The 18040-nt window shown below is 47.3% G+C and overlaps 1 protein-coding gene across 1 annotated transcript in view; it reads left to right on the top strand.

Moving 5' to 3' along the window:
- NXPH1 (neurexophilin 1) overlaps positions 1-18040 on the top strand; it is a 383709-nt gene that overhangs the window by 20168 nt on the left and 345501 nt on the right. The window contains exons 4-5 of the mRNA XM_069587574.1: positions 5678-7448; positions 8262-8425. Of these exons, the coding sequence (XP_069443675.1) occupies positions 8372-8425 (54 nt within the window). The 5' untranslated portion in view covers positions 5678-7448; positions 8262-8371. The remainder of the gene's footprint in view (positions 1-5677; positions 7449-8261; positions 8426-18040) is intronic.

Genomic DNA, 18040 nt, shown 5'->3' on the forward strand with positions numbered 1-18040 from the left:
AGGCCACTGCCATAGACCAGGTGACTGATGATAGGAAACGGAGTCAGTAGTAGAAGCAGAAACGGAGGAGGAGAGACACAAGAAATAATTAGGTGAAAAATTGAGAGGTGCTGGTCATTTTATTTTTGATGTGTAAGAAACAAAAAGATGGCAAAAGACATCTAGTTCTTAGGTTTTGCAGTAAAGCAGTGGTGTCACCAAATAGCTTTGGCCATGACAATTCTGTACAACAAATAATCCCCAAATACTGATGATTCAGCAGCAAACATTTATTTCTTACTTTTGGATCTTCAAGAGGCTGTTGCAATCAGCTTTGGTGGCTGTGATCCAGATCATAAATCAGGGTCTGGTCTGCTTCATGTGTTTATTCATTTCAGGACCCATCCTTCAGGACTGAAGGGTCCAGCTTTTACCTGGTATCCACTGTTCTGATAGCTAGAGGATGAGGTAGGAACATGCTATACCTCCTCAAGGGTCTGATTAGGATTAAAAGGAATCCTAAGGAAGGATTTCCCAGGAAGTAGGGGAAAAAGAAAGAAACGGAAGAGAGAGAGAGAAAAAAAAAACAAACTTGCACATATGGAGAAGTATATTCCTCCATTCCACTGTGAGGTCACTTGGCAAAGGGCATGTATCTTAACTGTATTTAATCATAGTATTAGTAGAGAACTCCAAAATCTATCCCACAACTAACAGGATACTCAGGTAACATAGTGATGTAATGCGTTCGGTTTAGGCATGTAATTCTAAGCATCTCTAGTACATCTAAATGGACATATAGACAATTGAATAGTTGGGTCAAGAAAACTATCAGAGCTGGATTTATGAACCTGTTGGTCATTGAGTGTCAAGTAATAAATGAAACTGTGGAAATAGGAAGAATTTTCTAATCAGAGTGAAAAGAGAAAAAGAGTTACGGATGGAGCCCTGAGATGAACTGCATGTAGATAATCTGAGAAGAAGCTTCCCTGATGGCTTAGTTGGTAGAGTGTGCCTGCAATGTGGGAGACCTAGGTTCACTCCCTGGGTGGGGAAGATCCCCTGGAGAAGGAAATGGCCACCCACTCCAGAATTCTTGCCTGGAGAATTCTGTGGACAGAGGAGCCTGGCGGGCTGCAGTCCGTGGGGTCACGGAGTCAGACACAACTGACTGACTAACACTTTCACTTTTAATCTGAGAAGGAATGGTTAGAGGATTAGTTGAACAATTTGGAGAGAGAGTGGTGGTATTGAGGAGAGAAGAGACTTACAGGATGGAGGGAATGGGAATAAATGGTCCAAGGATGCTGAGATTTAAGTTGGCCTCCACAGAGAACTGATGTGAACACTGAGATCTTATCTAATCTGAGAGGTTTCCTTTTAAAACTAAATTGCAGATTGATGCTCACAGAATCACTAGGGAAGCAATGGATAATGTAAATAAAAGCCAGGGTATGGTCCCTAGCACTCAGTAAATGGCAAGCATTATAATCCTATTGAAACTATGGAGCTTGTTGCTGCCAGTTTAATACAGAATTTGATATTAGACCATTTTGCTTTGAATTTTATCCAAAAGCATTTTATTATTAGACCCAAGAGAAGCAGAAAAATGTAACATGATGTGACTTTAATGGCATCACCTTGAAGTTAATTATGGTGAAATTCTGGTGTAGTTGTTTTCATTAATTTGATGTTATAAGGGAAACTGAGAGTTTTTGCATCCCTGAGACATCTCTTATTTAAAAGCTGTCTCATCCAAGGCATTCTTATCATTTTGATCTTAGGGCTGAAGGAACCATTTGTTCCCTGCCTGTATGAATCACCTTATTTTTAAGTTCTGTCCTTATATTGCCAAATCAGAAAGAAAGCTGAAAAAAACATATGTTTCAAAATATACATGTACTTTAGATTATGAGATGAAATAGGCACTTTTCAGAACGGCTTCTGATTTTCAGGTAACCACAGGGCTTGCAGTTTTTTTCCTCATAATTTCTTCCATCTCTATGTGGTTCAGAGTCCTACTGTTCTTCCTGGCTGAAAACATATGCTGTATTTCACTTTATTAACAGAACATTGGCTATCAAGTTCTTTATCTTTACTGATTCAGCTTTAGGGAACTGGCAATTAATAATCTCTGGAGGGCCCACCATGAAGAGTTTCTGTAATTATAACGCAAAGGTTTGCTTAGTCACAGTATTTTTAAAAATTTTAATTATGATTTTTGGGCGATGACCCCAATCTTCCCATCTTTTACAACCAACTGCCTTTTTAATGCTGATTTTCTTTAGTTTCTCTTATTGTGTTTATTCTCTTTTTAAAGTCTGTGAGTATAATTAAAACTGTCCTACCTTTGAGAACTTCGTGTCCTCACCTAGCAGAATAAATGAAATATGGATACAAAGACTGAGCATATAAATTACCTCTAAAAAAGAAAATGCCTTCTACTTAAAGCTTTTTGATTCCCTTTATTTTTTTTTTGAAATTCTAGAGCTTGATGGCTATTTTCTCTTTAGTTCAGTGATCTTGTTATTAAAGCATCCTTATAAAGGTAATTTAGCAACACATGCCTCATAGTTATTAGGCAAATTCTACTACATTCAAATATCAAATCACTTTGCAAATGATACTTCCTTCCATTAGCAAAATAGCTTGGGGTGTGGAGGGGCCTGAGGGTGTTTAATTGTTCTGAGTGACATTCAGGAATTTTGCAAATGTAGTGGAAATGACTTGGCGTCTTTTAAACAAATATTCATATGTATAATAAAGGTGCCATTCTCAGTATAGAGTCTCATAAATCAATGACATCAAAAACATGTGCAGAACAATTTATATGAAAAAATTGTGTAATTAATGCAATAGAGCTGACCTTTGACCTGGAAGAAAGGGTATGAGGATGAGGCAGAGAAGGAACACCCCAAAAGGGCTCACAAACACACTAGACTTAAAATCTTTGAAATGCACTGAACAGAGTATATTCTTTTAAATTATTAATATCTTTGAAAATCATAATACATTATAAAATTATTTGTGAAGTAAATTTTTTAAACCTGAGATGGTTTCACATTTTATGATACGGAAACAGAATAAAGTTATTTTAGAACCGGAAGGCACTTCAGACATCATCTAACCCTACTTACTCATTATGTAGGGGAGGGTTCTGAGGCCAGGCTTCCCGGGTGAGGGTGGTGCAGGGGTAAAGAATCTGCCTACAATGCAGGAGACGCTGGTTCAATCACTGGATTGGAAAGATCCCCGAAGAAGGGAATGGCAACCTACTCGAGTATTCTTGCCTGTAGAATTACATGGATAGAGGAGCCTGGTGGGCTACAGCCTATGGGGTCACAAAGAGCGGAGCATGACAAGCAACTAACACTTTCACTTTCACTACTTTGAGGCCAGGGGAATCTTCAAGTACTTTCCCCAGGTCGTGCCACAGGTGAATACCAGGTCAAGACAGATGGTCAATGTACGCTTTTTAAGTTTTTAGCACTATTAGGGGGAAAATAGGTACACTGGACTTACTATGTACAAGTGATATAATTTGGCCTGAAGCTTAAGCAGGACTATAGTTGGGTGATTCATGACAGCATATTTACTTGGATTTGGGTAAAAGATGATGGTATTCATGCATTTTTAAGACAGGTTCATTTTAGAGCAGAGTTTTTATTGAACTAAAAGTTAATCTCTTTCTCTCCTCTCCCCAGCCCCAAGATAATTCAAACTTTCAACTCCTGTCTTCCTTCTCTCCCTCAGAAAAAGAGAATCATACAAATGAACCAAAGCAAATCAACCAAAACAGCTAATTACAGTTAACAGGATTATCAGTTTATTTCAGATGAATTCTAATTTTAATTTGTTCTGGTTTTAATTATCAGGAAAATTGTTTAATATCACTGTTTCCTTTTTAAGGTCAGCCATTTGGGGGCTTCTAAAAGTTCTTCTAAAAATATATTTCTTGGACATAAATATATATTATTGCTTTATAATATTTATTTCAGATTGGATCAGATAGACTTGGGAAAAAGCCAAGGGCAGGGGACTGTGTTTTACTGTGGCTATATTTCAATCTGTTTGTATGTATATTAGGTTGCATCACACAAAATTTAGAGAATGATTTCTGAAAGGATTCTCAACATGACTAAAGTCTGAAAAAAAAAAAAGGGCATGAATACTATATTCCTTAAGGATAAGCATACTTTTGTTCCATCTTTGTAAGGCTGATTGTGGATGAATTCTAAGAGTGCATTTTAGTATAGGATATGACTTTCAACAGAAGAATGTACACGAATCATGTTTTTAGTTCTTCTTAAAGCAAGTGGTAGGAAAGCAGGGTGAACCAGCCACCATGTCTCCCCTACCCTCACCCCCACCAATGTTATCTTATTAAAACTGGAGAGGTTTAACAGAAACAATAATACGTTTTCCAGAGTTCCTTAGCTTAGGGTCCTTTCCTGGTTGAGTACTATAGGAAACGGACTCCTACAAAGACCCAAAAAATGACAAACCACTGTTGTTTCATATCCCAGGCCAGGAGTCTTATAGGATCCATGAGAGTTGAATGTCAGGGCAGAAGGTCTCAGATCATTACCATAAAAAGCTCTTTGGCACCCTGTGTCATAGCACAAAGTGTCAGGCCAGTTCCCATTACTAGGTGCCTGTGGTGCTTTTCTTAAATAATCAGTCCCATTCAGAAAGAGATTTTTAAGGTCCTTGATCGTCAGTCTTTCTATTTCACAAGCAGTAATTTTTTAAGGCTAAATGGCCTGGGAGGCAGAATGTTTTTGAAGTAATGTTTAGAAAAAGAACTTATATCCCAACGCTGACCTGATTCTTTCTCGTTTTTCCCAAAGGTCAGATGCAAGCTCAGTACTAAAGGCACTGAACTTGAGCTTGTGGACAGAAGCAGGGGGCATTCACTCCAGCTCCACTTTCCAGCAGGGGAGGGCCTAGGAGCTAATAAACAAGTGAGAGTCAATTTTAGGATGGCTGCCTAATCCCAAAGGGGAAATCAGGCAAAGCCTCCTTTGCCCTACTCTGACCCTACAGCCTCAAATATGGATGCTTATTTTTCTTCTTTAAACTTTTTAAGAGCATGAAAAACCTAGTAAGTGAAGATAGCCAAGATAACATTGCAACCATGCTATATATAAATGTGTATCTTTTTCAAAAGTGCATTTTCAGAGTCCCAATTAGAAAATGTGCTTCACCACTTTACTCTGCATATGCCCCAATGAATTCCAAGAGGTCACAGAGGCAGTGTGCAACTTCCCAGAGTAGAAGAGCTTGCTCTTTAAAGAGCTATTTTTAGCTTGGAAGGGGGGAGTGTAGGCCAGGAAGTGCCTGGCAGGTATGACCTAAAGCAGAGATCTAAACTAGAGGCCTGATCTAAGCCTGGTTTGCTCTAGGAAAGGGTAGTTCTGCTGATTGTCACTGCTATTTTGAGGGGTGAGGGGTTACCAGCTTTCCCCAGGGGAACTCAACCTGTAGTCCTCGGAGACCTCTTGTGTAGAGAGCACACTGTATCTGGGCCCTGACTGACCTGAGCGGGAACACTAGAGCCCGAGGCATGCAAGAGGCACGCTCCAGGAAATGACAATCCGAGACTCGTTAAAAATCACGATTCCATTTTGATGGTCAATAACTAGGGTTCCCAAGGTAAATCTCAAACCAACACTTATATCGAATTGTTATCCTTCAGAGTGCACCTTTCCAGGCCGGGCACCAGTGACGGGGAGGCTTGCAGAGGCAGCAGGCGAGGCAGGAGGAAGAAAAATGTCCCTGGCCGCGCTTGGACTAGCGGACGGAGTCTGGACCCCTTGAGGACTTGCTGGCGGCCCCGCTGGCAAGAGAGCGCCTGGTCCTAGGATGTCACCGGACGTGGTCGAAGCTGGCCTGAAGGAGTGTGATGGACAGGGTGAAGGGGAGAAGATGAGGACGAGGTTTGAGAGGGAATGGCGAGGGTGAGGTAGAGACACGTATACAGAAGAGGAGAGTGAGAAATCCTGAGAGAGACCCAGCAAGGGGTAGAAAGAGGCCGAGGGACAGGCACAGAGTACAAGAAAAGCAGAGACATCGTGAGAGTAGAGACAGCAAGGGAGGGAGATATGACGAAAAACAGTGCCAGTGGGAGTCAGAGCAGAGTCTGAGCCTGGGAAATACTGCTTGAGGAAGAGGTATTAGCAGCGAGGGAAGTGGCAAACGCTCCAAGCTTCCTCCATCACCCCACCTCCCCTCCCAGACCGCCCCCCACCCCTTCCTCTCGCTTGCCCAGCCCGCGGCGAGGAGTGGAGCGCAAGGTCGGGGAGTCCTCTCGGCGGCGGCGCGCTGAATGGCTGGCGGCCCGCAGCGCCCGGGTCCCGGGGCTCCCAGCTACAGGTCCGCGGCGCCCCGCTTAGCGCTCAGGGTGGGCCGGGCAGACCTGCACCCTCCTGCGCCCATCCCCGCCCTCCGCGCCGCCCCACGACGCTTCCCGCCACTCCTCCGGCGGTCGCAGTCCTCCTCAAGCCCCCCAGGGGGAAGGGGGCACTGCAGCCACCAGGGACACCGCAAGAGCCGCTTCTCCCAGCGGGCCCGGCCCGCCGAGAGCCTGGGAGCGGGATCTGTGTGCACGGGGTCCTAGTTGGTCTCTGAGCAGTCGTTCACCCACGTGCCGAAGTCATTGCCTGAGTCAGGAAGGCAGGCGAGCCGAGCGGCGAACCTGCGGAGAAAGCACCGCGGCAGCGGCGCCAAGAAGCCCCGCGCGCTCCAGAGCGTCCCCCAGTGGTCGGGCAGGACCGCGGCCAGAGCCCGCGACTCCGCTCCGGAGTGGCTTTTCGGGCTTCTCCGCGTCGCGGCGAGAGGTGCAGCCCCGGATGACCCGGGATCCTACAGGCTCTGACCGCCCCACCCCTTCCTCAGAAACTCCGACTGCTTGCGCCTGCTGTGTGGCTTTTTTTTTTTTTTTCTTCTGAAAGGCCAGCGTCTTATCTCTCAGGTTCAAGTCCTGAGGACTTGCCCAGCCTCTTCCCCTGAAGTCACTTCTACCATCCTTCTGCAGCCTCGGGAGCAGGGCGCCTTGGACTGCTCGTCCCAGAGCCAGCGCGGGCAGTCCCGTCCTTCCTCCGGTGCCTGCCGGAGCCCGGTGCATTCGCTTCGCACCCTCCCTCTCTTTCTCCCTCCCTTTCTCCTTTCCTCTCTTTCCTCCTCTACTTCCCCCTCCCTCTCTCGCCTCTTAAGTTTCCTGCACCGTGAATCCAACTGTGCCAAGCCTAGGCTCCCGCGGAACCAATCCTGAGGGCGACCCGGGCACTGGGACGCCGACTCCGCCGAGGGGACGAGGCAGCTGGACCGGTCCGCGCCCGAGCATGGAGATGAAGCGCCAGGGAGGGCATGTCCGGGGCGCCGGAGACGCCAGGCCCGAGTAGCTAGCTCCTCCATGGAGCCTTCCCAGAGCGGTCCCTGCTCGCTGTATTCGCCCCCAGTCCTGTGCGGTACGTACCCTTCGCTTTCACAGTCCAGATATGGGGGATATCTTGGGGTAAGGTGGTGGGGAGAGTGCGCCTGGCGGTGACCCTTACAGACCCGGGCAGCCTTCCGCTCTAGAAGTTAGCAACTGGCTGTGCCCCTTGCCTCGAAAAAAGTAGTACGTGTGTATGCGCGTGTTATCTCTGTGTGTACCCGGCTCTCGAATGGGTAAACTGAGCCTGGCTTTCCTGTATGCAAAATTGCATTCCCTTTTCCCACCCCCACCGCACCAAACGCGGGGAGATACCCAGCACCTAATCCTGGTCAGCTCTACCTACCCCGTCTTCTCCCCACGCCCCCCTCGCTCAGTCTCGCTCGCTCGCTCTCCCTCTCTTTCTCTCTCCGTCTCTCTCTGCTGGTGTGGATGTGTGTGAGCACTGCCAGGGCTGGCGAGGAACCAGCCGCCTCCTTTAGTCCGAGCCGCCTGGCCATCAAACGCGGGCAGGTCTCGCTGACAGAGAGGCTTGGGCTCTGAACCAGCCTGCACGCGGCTCTGTGTGCCCCGTCACCTCCCGGCTCCACCGCCCGGGAGCTCGCACCCGAGGAGCGTAGGGCGCAAGGAACCCCTCCACCTCCAACCTTCCTGCCCGCCTGCCTGCGGACGACGGCGCGCTCTCGTGTTTCAGGCGCTGGATTTACTTGCTTTTGCATTTTTCCTGCCTCCCCCACCTCCGGGTTTTTTGGTCCACCCCTCGCGCCACGACCCCCTTTCCCTGCTTGGTCGCCAAGCCTAACCTTGCCCGCGTGGTCATGGGATGTCTAATTTCATTTGTATCTAGGCTGCTGAGAGCGCTCCTGGCTCTGTAAAGTGGATGTCAGGTGGATCTATGTTTGTGAAGGAACAAAGACTCAGCGAAGGCACCGCCGAGGAAGTTTGAGACGCGGGAGGATGCAGGCGGCGTGCTGGTACGTGCTTCTCCTCCTGCAGCCCACCGTCTACTTGGTAAGTCGCTGCCAATCCCGCGCCCCCTCGATCCCACCCTGGTCGCGAGGCCAGGCAACTGGGGGCGCGCGGGAGGAGGGTGAGACCGTCAGTTCAGCGGGAGCGGCGTTCCTAGCGACGGTGTTGGGACAACTTTGTTAAGCTGGTCTCCGGATCCCCGTGGGATTTTCTGGGGTTTCCTGCTCCGGTACACCCTCTCCTGTGCCTGATTCTAAATCGCGTCCAGGGCGCCTTAGACACCCAGAAACCGAGGAGATAGCTGGACGGGATGCTTTATGGGGAGAGATGGCAAAGAGAAGGGGTGGAAGACAGGGAACTCTCAGTAGTTCATCCAGAGGCTTTGAAGGTAAATCCATCCGCCTAAGCCGCAGCTTGGAGATATGTGGCATGTAAAGAAGTGCGGGCAACTTTGTTGGGCTTGCGGGGTTCAGACGGGGCAAGTATAGCTGTCAGATAGGAAGACCACAAGCCTTCGGACAGAGTTAGGTCCGAGATGCTCCAGCAAACATATAAAGGCACCCCCTTCTTCTCCTCCCAGTCTGTCCTTTCCACTAGTACCCCAGTTCCAGTGCTGAGCCCCGTATTAGGGACTGGCAGACCTTGTCACCAGGGAGCAAATACTGCCTAGTCTTCCCGGAGCCGAGTTTTCTGGGCTCTGGACTTTGCACACTGTTGGAACTGGGGTTGTCATGGGGTGGGGGCTTAGAGGGAAGCACTCTGCCGTGGTGGTGGTGGATGGGTAGTTTGGTAGCTGTGGGCACCGCCTGGAGCCGAGACCCAGAGCGCAGTTTCTTGGGTCTGGCTTCAGGGAGGGCCAGGAGCAATCTTATCCTGCTGGTGAAGTTGTGTGCCCAGGGCACGGAACTCCATAACCCACCTCCGGGCCGCAGGAGCGCACGGAGGGCTCTGTGTGCTCTGACTGGGGGCAAGAAGCACTGGGGAGGCTCGATGGGTTGCGTAGTGGGGTGAATATTGCCATTCCTTAATTCCAAGGGCTTCAGAACCCACAATCCTGGGTGCAAAAGGGTTGCTATCCCTGCAATAGAGAGCGTTTCCCAGCTGTTGTCTTGGTGCCTGTGACTTCAGGGCTGCTAGTCGCGTGAACTCTCTGTATGCTAATGAGTGTGTAAGTATACGTGTGTGAATATGAATGTGAGGGTGTTTCAGCTTGAATCCAAGAACCCTGTGTATGTCTTTGCACCTTTATCGCCTGACCGTGGCAGCCGCGGACGCCAGAGGGCGCTGCGCGTCAGTGTCCTCGCCTACAGGACACCTTGGGGTAAACAGGTGAAAGCTGGGGCAGCCAATCCTAAAGAACGGCCTTTCTGACTCCGTCACCGAAGTCTGTGACTTCCCCGGCTGGAACGCAGACAGAATGCAAAAAGTGTCCTTCCCATTTCTCATCTTCAGTCCACCTTGCCCCCACCTGTGTCCAGTAAACCCTCTGACATTGAGGGCTTAGAGATGCAGGGCAGAAAGTTTGGCCTAAGGAAACCCAGAAATTGTTTATTGAAAGAAAGGGGAGGGACCGCCAAGTGAAAGCGACCGAGGGGGAATATGAAGGATTCCCTCGACCATGGAAACCCTCCTGACCCTCTCCTTTACGCAAGACCTGAACCTCCGGACTGTTCCTCCGTCCTTGAACTGTGCTCACGAACGCACGGCAAAAGCTCGCGGCTGTGGTGCAGTTTATTGCTTGGAGCAAGTATTTCGATAGTCTGGAAAATAATCTATCAAAAGCAGAAGTGAAATCAATACGTTGTGTTAAATTTTAAATGTGTTTGTTGGCAGTTAAACCGTTTTCCACTCATTACAACAACAGTGCTGGATTTATTCTAATGCTCTGCGTTCTCAACAACAAGCGCATTAATTCTCCTTTAATTGTAAACTGGGAGCATTTGAAAACCATTCAGTGTGCAAATTATGCTGATTCAATTACCGTTTAGTTACAGACTTCATTACCTGAATGCCTTTTGGCAACACAGAGAAAGGAGACAATTTTTCCAGTTTCACTCAAAACCATACAAAATGTGAGCAATAAAATAAAGAAGGCGATTTAGAAGTCCATTCTTTTTCTCTTGGATCTAAAGTTGTTTTGTGTGTCGGGGATTAGAAATCAGACACACCACGAAAAACAAAAGGCTGGTGGCTGTGACCCAAGGCAGTGTTTCCAGGGATTGTAGTCCCATGGCTATTTGTCGGCAAAATCCTGAGCTGTTTCCCTAGAGGAGCAAGAAGCTGATTTTTCCCATGAAAATGAATTTAGAAGGGTGAATTGGGCAGTTAGAACAGGATGGCTTTAGGCAAGTAAATAAGTGGAAACCCTTGATTAAACCTCTAGGGCAATGAGGTGGACCAAGAAGTGGTCAAAGCTTCTCTCTCCATCTATTTTATTAAATAGCAGGTACAGTAACTGAATTTATCATTTGTTGGTAGTCACACCCCACAACAGCCCAGACGTCTGTAAGAAACTGCAATAGATGCCTGCAGGTTGTTGGGAAATGCTTCAAGTTACTCTCCAAAAAGTCAGGGGTGGCATAAACATAATTTTATTTTTCCCCTTGAATTGACACAATCCAGGGAAGAGTTTAATGAATAATTTTTTATGTGTCTTTATGGACTCACACAAGTTAAGTGACAGGGGCACTGTTTGTACCTTGTCTCATAGCTGATATTACAGTGCACCTTTCTCTTTAAGACCCTCAAAACCCAGTTATATTTCCCAAGAAATAATCACACATTATGTTTGAGTAGTAGGATTTGTTTAGGTACCTCCTGTACAACAATATTTAGGCGTCTGCTTATATAGAGAGATATGCCTTAAATACTCCCAAATTTGGGGAGATTTATTGAAAATGAAAAACAGTTCTCTAACCAGCAGCTCAGTGTTCTGTATTTAAGCCATGGTTCCCTGCTTGTATTTAGGTGAATGTTCTCAGAATATGTTTCTTGGCCCAGGGTTCTTTGAATGCCTGTTTTAGGTTGAATATTTTGAGTCTTTTTGTGTTTTGAGAGATCAGTCTGTCCTGTTTCAAATGAGAAGCTTTTTTTTTTAGTACTATTTTAGTTAATTAGAAATGTATCTGCAAAGTTACCTTCTGAAGCATACTAGCTAAGATACTCAAAAGTCACCACAGGGTTAACTCCAGCCAAAAATACAGGGAAGTGGGATTTTTTTTTTTTTAATAGAGGCAAGGAAGTCTTCTGTTTACTGAATGTTATTGAATTGCAGATTTAAAAATCTGAAGTCAGCAGGAGAAGAACCTATCGTGTAACAATACTTGTTAAAAATTTAAAAAGTCCTGTAATCTTTATTCTCCTGTCAGTTCTGGACTGATTCCAGAATATTTTCAGTATGATATAATGGGGTAACAGACAATAGCATTTTAACAGAATTGAAGCACATTCTGAATAATCTAGGGAAATGTGGTTTCTGACTGTGAAGAATGGGGGTGGATCCTACATTGAGTTGTGAGCTGAAGGACAGGTGTGGGCACATAGAGAGGGCACCTCCTAGCAAAAGTCAGAGGGGTCCTGCTTGGGGGTCACCTGTGACAATTTTCAGAGTCAAGAATTAAGTCTAATGAGCAGTCCCAGGGCATGTTACCAAAAAATTTACTCGGAAACTGAATCCCTAGATTCTGACCAGAGGTTGAATGATGTTACTGTGATCAAGTCAAATATTCAGTCTATTCTAAGAAGAGTTCCCTTGTCCTTCCAATATACTTTCCACCATTTCTTCTAGGATATAACTTTGCTAATGATCTAGTTGTTTTTTTTAACCAAGAAGGGCAAAAAATGAAAAGTTCTTTCTAAAACTTGTGCTTAAAAAACCATTCTGATTCGTCTATTCCCTCGAATTTAGGATATCTTTAAAATATGAATTCCATGCCAGTTGTTTAACAGAGGTTAAAGTGTGGTTAATATGTTTCTGGAATGCTACCTCTACACTGTTAAAAGCCAGACTGTTTGGGTGAATTCCACTCTTTATGAAGATGGCTGTTGAGAAATGTGGAAACTAAGGGAAAATTAGCAGGAAAGAGACCACCAATGCTTATCCTTTGGACTAGATATATGTATCTCCCATCCTTTGAAAATTAAGCCAGCTGCCCCCTGAACATTTTAATTAATTTCAGTTTATTCCTGAAAAGAGAAGCCCATGAACCACTAGCAGCAGCTGTTCAGTGTTCTCTGTTAAGGTCAGTTCTTGGAGGTAGTACTGTAAGTTACCCAGTTCCACTGAATTTCCTGACTCTTCTGCCCTAGCTGAACCTTCCCTATACAGGATTAAACCTAGCTTTGTGAAGGAGCCTATGCCCCAGCAGCACAAAATGAGAATTCATCAGTCTCAAGACCTGTTCCGGGGCTCTGTAAGAGGAGAAGGTGTTACTATTCCAGGTATTTCCCTGAAATATTCAACTTTCCACTGATCAGCAAAACAGCTCCCTGGGTGTGTGGAAAGCGCTTGGCTGGTCGCACTTCTGCTCACTTCCAGGAGGATGAGAGTGGTCTGGGGCCTTCCAGTGACAGCTTTGGGAAAACTGCTTTCAGCATTAGAAGGAGAGAACTAGAATTGCTCCAACTTCCTCAGCAATATTTTCCCAGAAAGCCATTAAGTTCGTGGCTCCTCTTTGTGTGAAGTTGATTTCCATTTGACTTCAAATTGTTGGCGGCTATTTCCTCCTTAATGAAAGTGTTGTCTGGGTGAAAAATATATAGGGTGGCAGGGAAATTGGCTGATTTTCTTTTTCTTTTCTTTCTTTTTTTTTTTTTTTAGATAGGTGCCCACTGTCTTACTTTTCTATCCGAGGGAAGATTTCCTGTAGACTACAGAAATTGACAGTATTGTTCCGGTAATAACCACTGGGGACAATATTTTCAAGAGGGCATTTGAGTGATGAAAGCATTTGGATATTGCCTTTTCAAATAAGCAATTTTCTGGGCTTCTTTGATTTTTACAAGGGGTGGGGAGAAGGGGCCAGGCATTGGCAGAGGGATGCCTTCTTGGTTTCACCTAGTTCTGAAATACCCAGGTACTTGCCAGCCTTGTTTGGGATTCCAGGGTCTGAAAAGCTCTCAGTGAGTCTGACTGTCCTGGCGGTGATATTAAGGGAATCCTTAGTATCAAAAGGGAGTCCTCTTCCTTGCAGTCTTCTGGCCCTAAAGAAAGCTGATGGAAGCTGTGAAAGTTTGCCTGCTCTCAAGTGACTCATTAGAAAGTGCACCTTCTTTCAGATTTTGTGTTTTTTTAAAAGACAATGTCTAGGTCTGATTCGATTCAGGAAAGTTCCCTTAAAGCAACTCTGTGCTTTAGGAGCTTCAGATCTCATTCCAAGACTTTAACGAGTCCTCACCATTTAAATTAATAGGGAGAGGTAGGCGAGTCAGGCCGTCCGGTCAGCGATTTCCAGGAGCCGCTGGGTGGCCAGTCGGGTCTGTTCCCTCGCCATCCCCTACATTCTTCTAGCCAGTCCTGCCGACTGTTTGCAGGAAGTTGCGATCTTGATTTATCCGCTGCTTAAGCTTGCGACCAGCTTTTTCTCTAAGTCAGCACTAACCCCTCCCGGAGCTTGGTAAACACGGCGCGCGCGCATTTTTCTGCTGCCGATTGGCATGTTGACGACTCCGCTTGAAGGAATGTGACAATAAAGTGGGAACCAAAGCTTGGCAAGCACTTAATCAAGGATAAAAAGGTTCCGCTGTAAGGATGTCACTCAATTTATTGTGAAAGTCGAATGAATTACGTTTAATGAAAGTGCTCCCCAGATGAATATTACTGGCAATTTCCTGAGTTGGCTCTGTCAGCTCAAGATGAGAAAATGCCAACCCAGATCAGGAAAGAGCGCCCGTCTCAATTACTATGCAAGCTTTCCAAGAGTGGCTTTTTATTGAGATGATATATACCGGCGGCTTCTTCAAGCTCCTAGGCGAGGCCAGGAGCGCGTGTGCGCATTTTCCAAGTTTGCTGTCTTACCCTGGCGGGTTGCTGGCTGTTGTTTAAACTTCTAATGAGCTCGCCGCGATTCAGCTGCGGGCTGAAAACCTAATTACTTCCTCTGTAAACAGTTTTCCCTAGTATATTTTGTTTACTACCGAGGTGGGGGCTGGCAGGGGGTGGGTGGGGGTGGGGTGGAGAAACTTCCCTTTCTCGAGATCCCTTTGTCATAGAAAGATCCTTGGCGTCTGGTCGGGGGCTCGGGGTATTGGAAGGCAAGGCAGCACCCGGAGTGGGGGCGTTGGTGTGTGCCTGCTGTAGGGTCTCGGGAACAGCCAGGGTGCAGCAAGTGCCTCTCCCGCCGCGGCTAGCCAAACACCTTCTCTGGTTCCTACTTCCTTTAAATTAATGAGGGCTTTTTACTTGCGCAAGCCGGAAATACGATGGGGAGAGGGATAGGCAGGCCGCAGCCTCAGCTCACCGCTTCATCTGCATGAGAATAGGAAACCGTGAGGCTTTTCATGTACCATTTCTATCTCCTACAATAAGACAAATCGCTGCTTATAAAAACCTAGTGTTTCCTTAGAAACTGGCTCCTGGGGGCTCGGCTCGTCCCTGCGGAACCTGACTCTGGCCAGGTCTCCCCCATCATCCCCGCCACCGTAATGGATTCTGACGGGAAGGATCCGAATCAGCGGCTCGAGGGCCGCGAAGAGAGGCTGGGCGCCTTCGCCCCACCGGAGGGAGCGGGCGTCCTCCAGACACATTCCGCCCTACGTCTCAGACCCCCTTCCCACCCACTGATTTTCAAGGCGATTTCAAGTAGTCTTCTACAGTTAGAAGCGAGAAACTTTCTTCGACGTAGGCCTCATACCCTCTTCTCGGAAACTCAGTCTTCCGACCGAAGCCTTGGAGTGTTCACGCCGGGGAAGATGTCCAATTGGAATCCTCGCCTTCACAGCTGCGAGCTCTGTTGTTTGCTTCAGGTGACCTCCAGCAGTCCCAAACGGTTTATGAAAACGCAGGTGCAGCCCTCTCGTATCTGGACCCCAAGCCCTCACACCAAAGCGTGGCATCTGGGGAGCTCTTCGTCGACGCAGTCGAGCTTTGGTGCTCCTGGGGTAGCAGGCAGAACTGCAGCGATTCTCCGAAGGGAGGCCGCAGAGCGAAGAGTGAATGGAGCCGTGGCTGGCGGCCTGCGGCTGGGCAGGCGCGGCCCGCAGAGCGATTCTTCAGGACCGCGGACAGCGCCACAGGCTCCGCCCCGCCGGGGGCCAGTAGCCTGGCCTCACTCGCAGCCTCCTCGCAGGCTCGGCCCCAGCAAGCAGAGCGTCTCTTTCCGCGGACTCCTTGCTACCGCCCAGTCGCGACCTTAACGACCCGCCTCCCCCTCCCAGTCTTTGGGGAGCACTAAGCTGAACTGAACTGAAATGAACTGAAGCTCCGATCGCTAGGTCCCCGAGGTTTCTTGCGGTCCTCTCATTAGCACCCCTTCTCGCGCACCCTCCCTGGTTGCGGCGTCACGTGTTTGCCACAGAATTTGTCCCCAAGAAGACGAATCCTTCTTTTCCTCCACTTTCTCCTCCCCTGCCCCTCTTCCCTCAAACAGTTTGTTAAATCTACCCCTCCTCCCAAACAGAAAAGCGAATCCAGTGAGGTAAGAGCTGTAAGTGTCTTTAACAATGTAAAAGCCTCTTTTGACAGACAAGGAAACTGAGAAAGGAGGAGGGGAACCAACTGTCTCGAAAGAGTAAAACCAAGTGGGGAAAAGTGATTCCCGCCCTATCTCCCACCTGCGGGGAGCACTGCTGAGGCCCCCAAGTCTCCCTGCAGGATGTGCGCCTTTAAAAAGCAGCGCGGGTTGGGGTGGGGCTAGGGGTCCTAATTATTATGAATTTCCAAAGGAGCAGTAATTATTCACGGAGAGCAGGAGAAACCACGGGCCGAGCAAGGGAATCGATATATTTGCTATCGAAAGTGCCTGGCTCGCCTTTAATGCAGACGAATGGGGATGTAGCCTCATTATTTTCCGTGGTTAGGCTCCCCGGCGTGGGGCCTGAAGCAGCGTGGAATCTATCATCATTAGATCCAGGATGGGGAGAGGGGTAATTTCTTCTTATTTATTTAGCAAAACAAACATCCCACCAACCCTAGCTCCTCAAACACGGATATACAGCCGTCGTCCCTCTTCTTCTTCCCCTCCCCTCGCCCCCTTGCTGTTGCACACTCCCCCGGGGCCTTCCACAGCGCTCCAAAGCCGGACACCACGGTCACTTAAAGTGCGCGCAGTTCCTCCTCGGCGGCGGTCATACGTTGATTTGGTCCAGAAATAAGCCGGAGAGTACCGAGCGTTGGCGCTAGGGGTTCTCTGTGTCAAAGGCGAAGGTTGGCGGGGAAGTTCCGTCCTTTGCTCTCGCCCCTTGCGTCAGAGTCAATCCTTTCTGGACGCCCGATTCTGCAAATCCCCGCAGTATTAAAGGAGCAGCGGTCTGGCAGGTAGTGCTCCATCAACCCGTGTGAGAAGCCAGCTTGGAAAAAAATGGAAGCCCGTGAGAGGAGAACGATTCTGGAGGCGAAGAGAGAAAGGAAATTGAATAGAAAGGGAAGAGAAGGTTTAAGCATAACGCCTCCAGGGTATTCTCGAGGGCCCAGTGAGAACGGCCTCTTCTTGCTCCAGGTGAGATGCTGGCCTTTTGCCTGCAGGCCAGCGAGGTGCAGTTTTCCAGGAGTGGGAGTGGGCCTCACATGCGCTCACTAAAGTCGCTGAACTCTTGAGGGTCCTGCCTAGTAGACTGCGTAGCGCTTCCCCATTGCTCCTCCTTTGTGGAGCCCTCACTCCATGGCACAGTCTTTCTCACTCTCAGGAGTTACCTGACATTTCTGGCAGACCCTTGCTGGGATAGAACTTGTGTTTCTGTACAAGTGTCTTCACTCTTCTTTAAAGTGAGGGGTGTGTGTGTGTGTGTGTGTCTGTGTGTCTGTGTGTCTGTGTTTGAGTGCTTGGTCTTCATCTGACCGCCCTTCCCTTATTTTAGCACATCAGTGCTGCAGAGAAGATAGGGAGTGGCCCTTAAAAGAAACCTCTAACTCCACCTCCTTAATTGAAGTAAAACTATGATAATTATAATGACATTTATAATAACATTGACAAGAATAAAATTTAAAATTGTAGACTTCCTTCCAGTCACTGAATAATAATAATATCCTTCTCCTCTGGGATTTTCTTTTCTTCTGAGCCCAGCTTTTCATGGTATATTGTGACTACTCAGGGTCTTTGTTTCCTTGCAGGCAGAGACAGCCAGCCAACACAATACCAGGACTATATGATTTATTGGCATCTTTTCCCCCACCATCTTCATTTTCAGAGGCTTTATAATTAAACTCTGTGAGATGTATGTAACATAAATCCAGTGGAGGACCTTTTTATTTATATAGCCTGCTGAGAAAGGAAAATTAAGGAAGTGCTTATATTGAGGTAATAAGCCTGCTTTGATATTAACAGAAATATCCCTTTAATTTACTTTTCTCAAGTCTGGTAAAAGACTGTCTTTATGAAACCAGACCCTATCCCATAGTCATGCCTATTTAAGGAGAGATCCCAATCAAGTGAAAAATACCTTTATTAGCTTGTGCTAACTTAGTGGAAAGAAAAGGCCAGGCTAACCACTCGCTGGAAATAC

This window comes from Ovis canadensis, chromosome 4, assembly GCF_042477335.2.
Source record: "Ovis canadensis isolate MfBH-ARS-UI-01 breed Bighorn chromosome 4, ARS-UI_OviCan_v2, whole genome shotgun sequence".
Classification (NCBI taxonomy): domain Eukaryota; kingdom Metazoa; phylum Chordata; class Mammalia; order Artiodactyla; family Bovidae; genus Ovis; species Ovis canadensis.